Source organism: Pseudomassariella vexata (assembly GCF_002105095.1).
Source record: "Pseudomassariella vexata strain CBS 129021 chromosome Unknown BCR38scaffold_17, whole genome shotgun sequence".
Taxonomy (NCBI): domain Eukaryota; kingdom Fungi; phylum Ascomycota; class Sordariomycetes; order Amphisphaeriales; family Pseudomassariaceae; genus Pseudomassariella; species Pseudomassariella vexata.
In genome coordinates, this window is record NW_024467972.1 from 88,646 (window position 1) to 100,071 (window position 11,426).

General features: G+C 48.2%; 3 protein-coding genes across 3 annotated transcripts; all 3 read right to left on the reverse strand.

Annotated features, from left to right (window-relative positions):
- Positions 1–1,049: 1,049 nt before the first annotated feature.
- On the reverse strand, positions 1,050–2,319 carry BCR38DRAFT_447829 (uncharacterized protein). Its single transcript, XM_040861180.1, has 3 exons — positions 2,110–2,319; positions 1,762–1,999; positions 1,050–1,648 (listed from the first exon to the last, which is right to left on the reverse strand). Exons 1-3 carry the CDS (start codon positions 2,255–2,257, stop codon positions 1,111–1,113), a joined length of 924 nt encoding a protein of 307 aa, XP_040711077.1. The 5' UTR covers positions 2,258–2,319; the 3' UTR covers positions 1,050–1,110.
- A 1,838-nt stretch (positions 2,320–4,157) lies between these two features.
- Positions 4,158–4,686, reverse strand: BCR38DRAFT_413458 (uncharacterized protein; the record flags this gene model as incomplete). The annotated part of the gene is made up of 2 exons (XM_040858834.1): positions 4,158–4,269; positions 4,379–4,686. The coding sequence occupies 2 exons, from the start codon at positions 4,684–4,686 to the stop codon at positions 4,158–4,160; spliced, it is 420 nt and encodes a 139-aa protein (XP_040711078.1).
- Positions 4,687–9,408: 4,722 nt separating this feature from the next.
- BCR38DRAFT_500670 (uncharacterized protein) lies at positions 9,409–10,767 on the reverse strand (the record flags this gene model as incomplete). The annotated part of the gene is made up of 2 exons (XM_040864824.1): positions 9,409–10,610; positions 10,662–10,767. 2 exons carry the CDS (start codon positions 10,765–10,767, stop codon positions 9,409–9,411), a joined length of 1,308 nt encoding a protein of 435 aa, XP_040711079.1.
- Positions 10,768–11,426: the final 659 nt, after the last annotated feature.

Consider the following 11,426-nt stretch of genomic DNA (forward strand, 5'->3'; position numbering starts at 1 on the left):
GAGGAGCTCGGCGAGGGGGGAAATGTTGTGGTTGTGTTTGTTATCCGACACGACTAGTCAGCTTCGATTTCCAGCTTCTCAATGACGTTGTTAAGCGAGACGATCAACATCTACATGGTTGGGACCAGCTTGCTGGGCTACCTTCAACTCGTTCGTGGAAAAAGTCCTGTTACTCAAAGGAAGACCAGAAGAGCTAACCATTTATTAATCCAAAGTAAGACTAGCTTATTCGCCTTTGCGGGAAATTATATCGTCCAAAACCTCGGATCAAATAGTAGGAACTAGTCTCTGCTTTTCACTCATCCGCCCCAGAATACGTTTATTTGCACTAATAATCGTTTTAGCACTTGTAAAATGCAATATAGCCTACAAATACCCTAATTCTATTTGATTCTGACGCAATATAGGGGATTTTGGGATGCTAGCTTCGATGGAGAACTTGCCGTTGATTCAGCGATTGTTGTGGACGGCACCGTTGCTGAATTTGGACGAGCTTAGTTATGCATTTTATTTGCTCCATTGGTTATTTTATCTCTCGGTTAGGATATAGTTTTAGGGCGATTTGATGGGGACTATGGGGTGGACGTAGTTTACCAGCGTCTACGTCAATTACGTGTTGACTTTGGTCATCTTGCTTGTTGCGGCGGACTTTTACTGGAGGGTGGTGGATAATGAGAAGTGTGTTACTCTGGAGGGAAAATGGTTGTTCAGCTTGGTGTGGTTAAAATGGTAAGGTGCCTGTGGTGGTGATGGTGTTGCCTGAGTCGGAAGAGACGGTGACAGTAATCCCGTATTCGCTGGAGAAAGTCTTGATTGTGAAGGAAAGGGCATATTTTTCTATGATCATGACTACACATTTTACGATATTTTCGGCTTGATTCACTTTTTCGCCGTTTTCGATAATAGGCACGTCTACTTTCTTGTTTGAACGAACTGCAAACCGACCCCTGATGTGCGCTATACCCGCTTTCTACTAGGCATTAGTCTTAATCTGATCCATGGACTTCGCGGCCCTGACAGCTATTTCTTTCGACGCATCTCCAATATTCCTCGTCTCGGAAAACTCGTAGAAACTCTCTTTTCAAAACTAGAAAAAATATTAGAATACTTTCAGCCGTAGAATCCAAGTTGGACCTGAGCCACGCGGATGGAACCGAGGTTTTTGATAAATGTGCCGTAAAGAGATTGGGAATTTATGCAATAAAGCCAACATGAAAGGCTCCAGACTCCCTGCCATCTGTCATCATTAATCCCATCCGGCCCATAATAATCCTCGCCCTGCTCCTCCCATACATCATTCCGCGTTCTCATATCCAGCCCTCGCTGCGCATATATCGTTCGACCCGCCGTCAATATCCACACCGCGGCAGCAGGCAGGTTGTCCTCCAGACTATATACGCGCCTAGAGACTTCGAGCGCATCTCTAAGAATCTTGACACCGCGGACAAGTAATTCCCGCCAGAGGTTATCGTCGGCATCTGCTACGACAAGTGCGAGGAATCGGTTGACGCTGGCCAACGCATCCGCATGTAGGGCCCGGTCTTTGATTTCGGGTCTGAAGTATTGGCGCGGTTGGTGGCGCTCGAACGGTCCTTTGATGTCACATAAGTTGCCGACTACCCGGGTTGGGAGGTCTTTCCAGGAAAAGCTATGTTGGTCAGTCGGATGGTTGACTGGCTTTGGCAATACAATGATTCAGGGGATAGAGTGGAAGGACCAAGCATCACGCATAGATACTGCAGATTTATAGGACAAACTCACTTCTCTTGCGGCAAGCTAAACGTAGACATCAGCGCATCTCCCACCTCAACAGGCGGATCTGGCTGCATCTTAAGCGCAGCAACTAATGACACGAGACGATGTTGCCATTTGTGGTCCCAGGGAACTTGCTCCGTGATATGAAAGCAAATCGCAAATATAAGTTCGACCCACCGATATGGGTTGAAAGGGTCATCCTCGGCTAGAGCAAGGTTGGAGACTGTAAGGTGCGATGCGAGCTCTGCCACATGACGTTTTGTAAGTGCATGGATAAGTTACGATAATATCGTAGGGCTTTAAAAACTTTGAGGTTGAAGTTCTCCGGAGAGCCAAGAAATGAAGTATACGAACCTTCTGCCGCAGCGCCCGCGTCCTCAGATGGACTGATGAGGTAGGTGTTCACCACCCGCCAAATGTTGCTGGTCGCGGCATCGGGAGGATCTCCAAAAAGAGGACTTAGTGTCAAGTCGAGTGGCCTGCTTGGTGTAGACTGCGCCATGGTAGACAATATTGATTGTGCGATGAAGTAGGTCGACAAGAAAGAACGAGTCGGAAAATTTGCGCAGCTCTGCTCGAGGCAAAACAGAGAGGTCTCATCTGCTTTAGTAGTTCAATGTCGGTTGGCTAAGTCGCACGAAACCACGGCAGGGTCAATGCCGATTGGACAAATTACAACCAGAGCGCCTTAGCATTCAAGCACTATAAATAGACTGACGATCCTACGTCAGGTTTATCATTGCATGTCCTATTTACTGTACACAAACACTACTTCAAACGAGCTCAGTATCCTTCTTTCGATCATTTCTTAATGATATATGGAGCATATGTTGGCCGGACTGACTCTCCTGAATCCAATTGTTAGGAGAGCAGAATCCTCACTAGGGTCTATATTATTATTATTATTAAATACGCCGTAGGCTCGAAGCCCCCGGTACCTCTACAAGTGCTCCCGTATGTCAAACCGTGCCCTAATGGCTGGACTAAATACATACGCTGCTACGTAGGTTCGCTCTATTAGCGACTGCGTTACGTCCACCACAATACCATGTTAGTTCTCACCCTACTAACAAAGTCCCCCTGAGACGATCGATATTATCCGGGCCTAAGCGCTATCCGGCCAGTCCTGAGTAGCCACCTTGTGATAGTCCCGCTGACTACTGGTTTCCCCGTCGCCGTTGCCAGGTCTCTACGTGTATGCAGCGACCATGGTGCGATAGTGGCCCGTAGGCGCTCTCTCGATTCTTCCAGCAGGCCGCAAAAGAGGATTACGTGCTCTGCCGTCTCGGGGGCCTCTCCACAGCGGCATAACGGCGAGTACACACCGAAGGCTCCTATCTTAAATAAGAAAGCTGATAGTCCTATTTTTCCGGTCCTGATCTGGCATAGGGTAGACGCCTCCGGTCGGTTTAGGTCTGAGTACTTGCCCTGTTTCGGCATTCACATCGAGGGGCCCTCCTGCTTCTCGGCGATAGCGCGTCGCTGGCGGTCGTGTTGTGCTGCCTCGGAGAGCCATCTCTTCTCCCAGTGGTCTAGGAGGGCGGCCGGGACTTCCTTCGCCTTGCCTATCCACTCGGAGCCCCTAGCCTCCTTCTCTATTGTGAAGGTCAACCCTTGTAGGAGCCCCGCCAAGCGTGGATGACTTAGTCGCGCTCCCTCAAACCTAAGTTGTCATCTTCTTTCCTTCGCTCCTTAGAGTAGAATCTTCGTCGATAGCACCTAATCGAGGTCTCTACCAATGCGATGCAACCCAGGTCGTGACATCTATCGTGTACCCCGCTGGTCTGAGCGATTGTGACGCCCGCTTCCGTCTCGCCGGCGTGTCCTGTCGGAGTATGTGTGACGCTCTCGCGCTCGCGCTCCGAAGCAGGCTCCTTTTGCCGTTATTCCGTAGCCTTTCTTCAAATTTCGCCGCCCGGGCACTGAGATATAGGTCTAGTGGCGGGATAGCTGCCTCTATTTCTAGGTGTCGGACCGGTGTCGCTTTGTAGGCGCCACAGACTATTCGGAGGCACTCATTCTGTATCCCGACTAGGCTCTTAGCTGGTCCCGCTGGTTCCTCGCTTATAGTGTGCCACGCAGCCGCCCCGAAGGCGATCGCGCTGCGAATAACCGACGTGTACAGTAGTCTCGCCCGTAGGGTCTATATTATTACACTGACTAGTAGTAGTGGATCAAACTTCAAATACCACAGTTACGTACCTGGATGTGCGTGGTAGCTAGGACACATTATCTTCTTACATGCAGTACATTCTTCCTCGCTGACACGAAATCCAACAAATGACAGTTCCCAGTTGCCCGCTGCATTACCCAATTATCACATTCTTGCACATATTAACACAGCCAGCCTATATCACTACTGGCATGGGCCATTTCCCTTCGAAACTAGTTAAATGATCTACCTAGAACATATTATTCCAATATCCAGGCTTGTCATACCCGATGAGGTTATCGATTCCTGGCACACCGGGGATGCGGATAGCACGTGCGTTGATGTCCGTAGGAGTAGCCCAGCTGCATTGGTCATGAGTTAGAAAGCTGGATCAGACTATGTAGGTTGGGAAAGGCTCAGAGATGAGACAATAATTCACTGTCTGGAGGTAGCGTGTTGTGGGGGACTTACTGGAATTCATTGTTTATTTCTCCCCTATGCGTTACAACACCGAAGTATCTTCCTCGCAGATCGAACACAACACAATCAGGGCCTGGATTTCTGGTAGGCCCCGCCCAAGGGCCCGGGCCTCGAACTAGAAGGTATAGCCTCATGTTGTCCCAATCACCATCCCCAACAGGCGTGAATTGGAGTGCGTAGTTATGGCCGCCAAAGTGGTGAGGTACATCGGCACCGTTCCAGCCACTGTAAGGCTGCCTGCCTTGTACAATATCATACCCTCGTTCCAGTGCTGTCCAGATCTGTTCAAAAGAGTACATGGCAGATTGTCTGTCATCCGGCCTTTAACATACGACAAAATCAGGGATCTGGTTGTTGGGGTTTTGTTCTTGGTAATCATTGAGATTGCGGCGTTTTTCTAGGGTTGATGACTCTTGAATCTTCTGTGGAACGGCGTCCACTTTCTCTGCTGGCGTTTTAGCTGGGAGTGTACCCTCGACTTATATCTCCCTGGAGTGGCCTCTGATTTCGATTACTGCAGCCCAAGACTCTCCTCGAGTATGTTTGGGGCCATGGCTAATCAGCAGACCACACGTAGAAGCTACAAGCACAGCCCAGATAAATATCTACCACATAGTCAGCCAATATACTGGTACGCAAAACTAGTTATGACCCTGTGGGAATCAACACAAAATTTGGGAAGGGATTCTCAGCTTTCTCAAAGTACTTCAGTCAACAATGCCTAATAGGCAGGTGTACAAGATCAAAACGTGACATAACGGGGTTTCAATTAAGGGGAGAGGTTAGATCAAGTTCATGTGTGTCTTCTGCGGTATTGACTGCATTGAATCGGGCAACGCAGAGACTCCGATTTTCGGGAAGGAAGCGTAATTATATATGACAACTACCGTATTTCAAAGATGCTCAGCAATGATGCACTGCGTCATAAAGTTTCTCGAAATGAAATTTAACAGGCTGCTACAAATTCCTATTTCGACAACAGTAGACCTGGAATGCAAGCAGAGGTGCACATGGGGCACAGGCTCGTTGGCACTGGGGTTACAATCCGTTGCTACCGGCCGACACCCGAGAAACTTGGCCTCGACCTGACCTGTAGGTCCCAGTAACAATTTCAGACCCCAGACATAGTCTTCGCCGCAACTGCCCATAGGGGGCCGGGCGCCTATGCATCAAAGATGCGTTAAGAACACCAACTCGACCGGAGGTGACCTAGTGGACAAATCTGTCCCATTCTTTTCAAGTGAGTTCAACTTGATTTTGACATCAGCCCTATGCTGAAATGCAACCTGTGCCGGAGAATCCATTATGTTTTCAGATTCAACCATGCGTGCGCAATATCATACTTAGCGTCGATTGGGCCCCGGCTACTTATATGAGACTTTACCAGACGTTCTAAGTGGCTGGCCGTGTTAGAGGCGCAATGCCGCCAAACGTGTGTATGCGAAGCTCTACATATGCGCGATCCTCGTTATATGGCCGGTTTCGTTCAAAGTGTGCCGCGGGGCGGTTTTTATGAGGCTTGTACATGAAGCGAAAGACCCGAGCGGAGGACACAACGATTGGCGTATTATTAATGGAACAGCGTGAGATAATCTGATGCTCCCATGTGTAAATTGGAATAGACACTAGAAGAACCTGGTTACTCTGCTGATTGGGCGCCTTTTTCTTATTCCTGGCCCCCAAATTCCAGGTGTTTGTAGCTTCGGTCAGATGCTCGCTTGCTACCTGAATGTAACTGGATATTGGGTTACATTAGCCATATTGCAGGTTGACCCCAAAACACCGACGCGATAGAAAAGTTGTCGTTGGGTTGTCTCATTGCATTCTTTGTTGGTGAAGGTAGACCCCCTCAAATAGGCCCACACAATAACTATAAGATTAAATTTAGTTTCAAACAAGGCCAAGTTGCTGCGGTGTAGCCAGTATTTGATAATAAGCGACGACAGTCGGATCCTCTAGTGGGTCCCTGGCTGGCCAATTCTCGTAGTCTTCACGTTATCAATATGTGATCCGCTGATTCACGAGGCAGGTTCCGTTATTTTTGTTCATGCAAAGTACCAACATGATGCAAGTGCATATGGGGTGTGAATTGTTGTATTGGGAAAGGATGGCCAGGTCAGCTATTCTGGCCTGGCAGAGCTCTTTTATAGCTCTTATCTATCTTATCTATAGCTATAGGGTAACCCCCCATGGGGTCACGTATCACAACACTTCGTCAATGTAACTTATAGTAGCATTCCGATGTCCCTTCTTGCCGTGAGGTTGAAAACCAAAACGTAAGTGTTGACTTTGTTCGAGACTACAAGAACGACCTGTCATCTATGCGCCGAGTCATCAGCTACCAGCTCCTCCATATAACCCAGCTGTTCTCCTTGATTTCAGATTGCCCGACATGGTAGTGTTATCGTCTTCAACTACACTTCAACTACATCCCATTATGTATGCGTCAACCATGTGGTTGCGTGTCGGAAAAGGGGTTACACTGCTCCTCTGCTGGAATTTGATGAAACAACTCTGGGACCTGCCTGAAGAGTAGAACATCATCTCTCATCATGTCGGGAACCTAATATTATAATAGCTATGCCAACACGGTTGACAGCAAGAAGGCATCACTGCTGAGAATATACTCTTTTACTAGCTAATAACACTTCGTGCCGAAACTAACGCATGGGGGTTTACGTGTCGGTAGCGATCGTGGTCTCAGACTAAAGCACAAGGCATCGAGGCTTTTTGTTATAGCAACCCAATATAACCGTCGCTATCAAGAAAAGGAGCGCCACAGTTAACAAGAAGAAAAAGAAGAGCGCAAGCGAAAATAATGACCGGAAGAGATTAACCGCCACAAGTGCCATGATGAACCTTGTCCCTTGTATATCTATTCACTTCTTCTAAGGAAGAGTCGTTATGGCGGGCTGGTCTTAGCTGACAAGCTGAGTCGGGAGGGTTTCGCCCCGATCCGGTAGAACTCCGAATCAGTCCTAGCTAAAGAGGAGATCTTGAGACGCTCCTACTTAACTTAGCTTCTTTAAGAATCAGACTTAAAATATACGCACCCATAATATTAGCACACCACCAGCCGCTCTTTGCACTACCTGAATATTGTTGTGAGACGTGTGGTATTGATACAAAAAGGTAGGGGGACCCACTGGTTAGGTGAATCCCATTCAATTATATACTATAACGTTGCGCACTGCTGCATTATAGTATCCTCCCCCTAGGTGCACGCATCAGGTATCCCCGTTACACTGCTTCACTAATCTACTTAGACTACTTTAGATTACCGAATGGTTAGTAATCCCTACTATTACTAGTTGGATCACTCCTTAATACTAGCCTTCTAGCGATTGGTCCTACTTACGTAACCTCGGAGCCTTATTAATCTTTTCCCAGCTTTCGGGAACCTATTTTCCTTACAGAGCTTACCTAGCCTACTCACAGTCTGTAACGTTAATTAGAACTAACGGTTCGTAACACTTGTCAAGTTAATAAAGTTAGCGAAATTCGACAGCTTAGAATATTATAATGATAATAGATTCAGCTACTGAACGATGATGTGTGCGGATATAGGATATAAAGTGAATATAATAATAAAGCTAGCTAGGTTAGCCATAGACTCCAAGCAGCGAATTATAGCCGTTATGAGATAGAATCAAGTCAGAGCAAGGCCCCGCCTTTAGTTGGTGGAATAAACTTGATCTGGCGCACCGCATTAAGCTCACACATGATGGCCGCCAAGTTCGGTCTATATAACCATCGGCGTCAACGTGAAAGACTTAAGCAGCACATACATAAAGGGGGTTAACGCTAACGCCAACAAGCCGAATCGAAACCACCGTCGAGAGGAAGAGCGCCAACGCCAGCACCAGCAGATCTATCAGCAGTGGCCTGGAGTCTTCCCTTCATGGAATAACTATACGAGCCACGTCATGGCCAACTGGAGTCAATGCTAAGGTCATCAAAAGTATCCTCAACAGCCAGAAGTGCGGTCACTTGACTCAAAAAGTCCGCCGCCCTCATATTCATGTCGTCCGCCGCCACTGCTGTCAAGAATTGATGCGTGCACCTAGAGGGGAGGATGCTATAATGCAGCAGTGCGCAACGTTATAGTATCTAATTGAATGGGATTCACCTAACCAGTGGGTCCCCCTACCTTTTCGTATCAAGAATCTTTAGTCAAGAAATCAATTGTTTGACCACCTCCGTACAAGTGGCACGCATTACCGACAGCACCAGCATTAGCACCAGCACCAGAACTAGCAAGCGTCACGATCCTTTTCACACTTGACAAGTCTTTCGCCGTCAGATTCCGGCCATGCCAAGCCCCCTGTAACCTAGAGCCAAGTGTACACACCGTCAAGTTAACTATCCCGGCCGCAAAAGACCTTCAGGGCCAGACATGCAGAGAGCTGAAAATTTGGCACAATCAGTGGTGATACAGAGGTACTTTGGTAATCTTCCAATTGTTGAAGATTTGAGCCAATCCCTATGTGATTGAACTTGGCCAATCTCCTCCGAATGCAGCGATTTGTCAAACTTCGCGAATTCGGCCTGCGGCAACCATGTGTGCACCATTTCCAGTCATTGGCCGTACGCATTGAGGCAGTATGATTTGGTTCTATAGGCCGTCATTTAATGACCCTGAGAGGGGTCACCCTGTAGTGATAGATAAGAGGTAAGGGCCCCGGCCAGCGATCGACCTAGCCTCCATATCCTTCACAATACATACAGATTACAGGCTTCAAAAACTGTGTTAAAAAGTCTAGAGGCATTGTTGAGGGATTCTAGCAGGCCGATCGACTTATCGATTACGTTTGGCCCTCGTTCATGACACCGGATGTTTGCGAGAGATAGGTGTGACGTAATATATCAGGAAGGCGAAAAGTCGAATGCAGGATCACAATCGCATGCTCATGGCGCGACTCGGGGGATGCGTGCTTCGCTTGATGATAATAATAGAGGACCACAATTAGGCATATCACAATTCCGTAATCCTCACTCTTATCATGATATCTCCAGACACCTCAAGGTGCAGAAAGTCCCTTCCCCTTCGAACCTTCCGCAGCATCCGTATCACTAAGTCCATCCTCATTGTCGACATCAACAACACCTCGGTTAGCCAATCTGATCTCCCGCTGGCGCTTCAGTTCCTCAAGCCTCGCTAACTTCTCAAGAACCTTGTATCTTTCATCCAGGGTCCCCTCGGATTTTCTGGCATCACTCAAGCTAGTGGTGACTCTTCTCAATCTCCTGGCGTTGGGATTCTTCAGCTCGGCGACTCTGCCCTTGGGCACCCAGCTCCTAATCACTTCCCCCTGACTATGGGCGGCTTTTCCCTCCGAATTATCAGTCTCCTGATGATAGGAAACGGCCTTTCCCTCTGAGTTGTCACCCGGCAGCTCAGCCATGGGCCAAACGTCCAACTCCACAGGCGCTGGAATCTCCGTGTCCTCCAGCTCGCGTGGCGAGATTGGGTAGGCGGGCAACTCAATTTTAGCGGGAGGGTTCTTCTCAGAGTTATTTCCGTCGTTTGGGGTCTTGGACGACGACTGCTGCTTCCTGGACTTGCGGCTCTTGTGGCCGAAGAGAGCCAGTGGGGTCGCAATAAACAAAAGAATACCGAAAACGGCACCAAGCACGATGCCGGCAATGGCAATTTTGTTCGAGGAAACTGGTACTATAGTCGCTGTAGTTGTGGTAGTTGGCGTGATTGTGGTTATCCGTGACGAGATGCTGGTATGAGCTAGCGCGTCGGTGAACGTTATCGGCACAATCGTGATGACTGCGGTGGGGATGCCGCTGGAAGTCAAGGTGGATATATTGTCAAGGCCAGGAACCTTAGTACTTGGGGGACTGTCATTGTGTCCTTCTCGCAGCTGCTTGAAATTGTACGTGTAGGAAACCCCGACAGAGAGCGAGTCGCCTGGAGCGTCGATAATCCAAACCGTCTTGGCCGGATATGGCATCGTGATGGGTATTGCAGGTGGCCGCGAGAGGACACCGCAAGGTAGATTAGTTTGCAGCTTCTTACCTTGGGGAGGCCTATCATCGCAGATCTTCAGTTGGCCACCGAAGTCGTGGGCGAGATAGTCGATGGCCTTATATCCGTGGTGCAGAAGTGGCCCGATGCAGCACAGGCAGTTATTGATGTATGTCTCGAAAGCACTTCCCGATTCGCAGTAGTCTTCCCACTCGCGGCTCACTTGTGCTTTAAGGAAAGCGGCATCTGCGTCGTGTCAGGGCATCATGTCGAGTTGCAAGTGGCAAAGGCTCCTACTGCAGGTGAAGTAGCAAGCATCCAGTGCTTTTTCATCCTGATTCTCGGTCTGGTGGAGACCTGGATTCTTTGCAGCAGGTATTTCTTTCGGAAGTAGTGCTGTCATTTCGGGTCTGGCTCAGTCGAAGATGCCAGGACGGTGTTCTCAATTATGAGCTTGTCAAATTTCACTCTTTTCGAGTCATCAAGCTCCCATGACTTGGACTAAAAACAGGGAACCCTCTTTTTCATCACTGGCTTCAGAGTTGTTAATTCACTGGTTGCTCAAAGTCTAAACGGCGGCGGCAGCATTGGAAGAGCCAAGTCGGGCTGCTCCAGTTTTGTTGACAGCGAACAAGCTTTTCTTCTAAACTGTACTTGTGTCGATTGAAGGTGCATCATTGGGTGATCCTGAGAGAGAAAAATGTGCCGAGTGCCTTGTATCTTTGGTCTGACATCTGTGGCAGATGGAGATGGAGATGTTGTGGCCACATCAACAAGTGGATGTAGCTGAATATGACTCCGATCCTGGCAATGCACATAAGTTAGCCCTGTTTACACTAAAAACATGCAACATCAACTGGCTGGCTTTAGTTGACCAGGTCAGTTGATCAGCCATAGTCAAAGGCTGTGTCGAGTTTCTGGTACAGACAGCTAAAACCTCCATTTGAGGTCCACAGATTTCTTACTTAATTAAGCACTACAAATGACAAGAATCTATATTTGTTATATCTATTCACCACTAATACTGTAAGACCAACGGGAAAGGGACAGAAAAACTGCAAG

Excerpts from the sequence above, each read along its gene's own strand:
- BCR38DRAFT_447829 (XM_040861180.1), bottom strand. The coding sequence starts at position 2,257 with ATGGCGCAGTCTACACCAAGCAGGCCACTCGACTTGACACTAAGTCCT. Across the intron at positions 2,000-2,109 it reads CGCGGGCGCTGCGGCAGAAG|AGCTCGCATCGCACCTTACA; the intron begins GTTCGTATACTT and ends GTCATGTGGCAG. Across the intron at positions 1,649-1,761 it reads TTTAGCTTGCCGCAAGAGAA|CTTTTCCTGGAAAGACCTCC; the intron begins GTGAGTTTGTCC and ends TGACCAACATAG.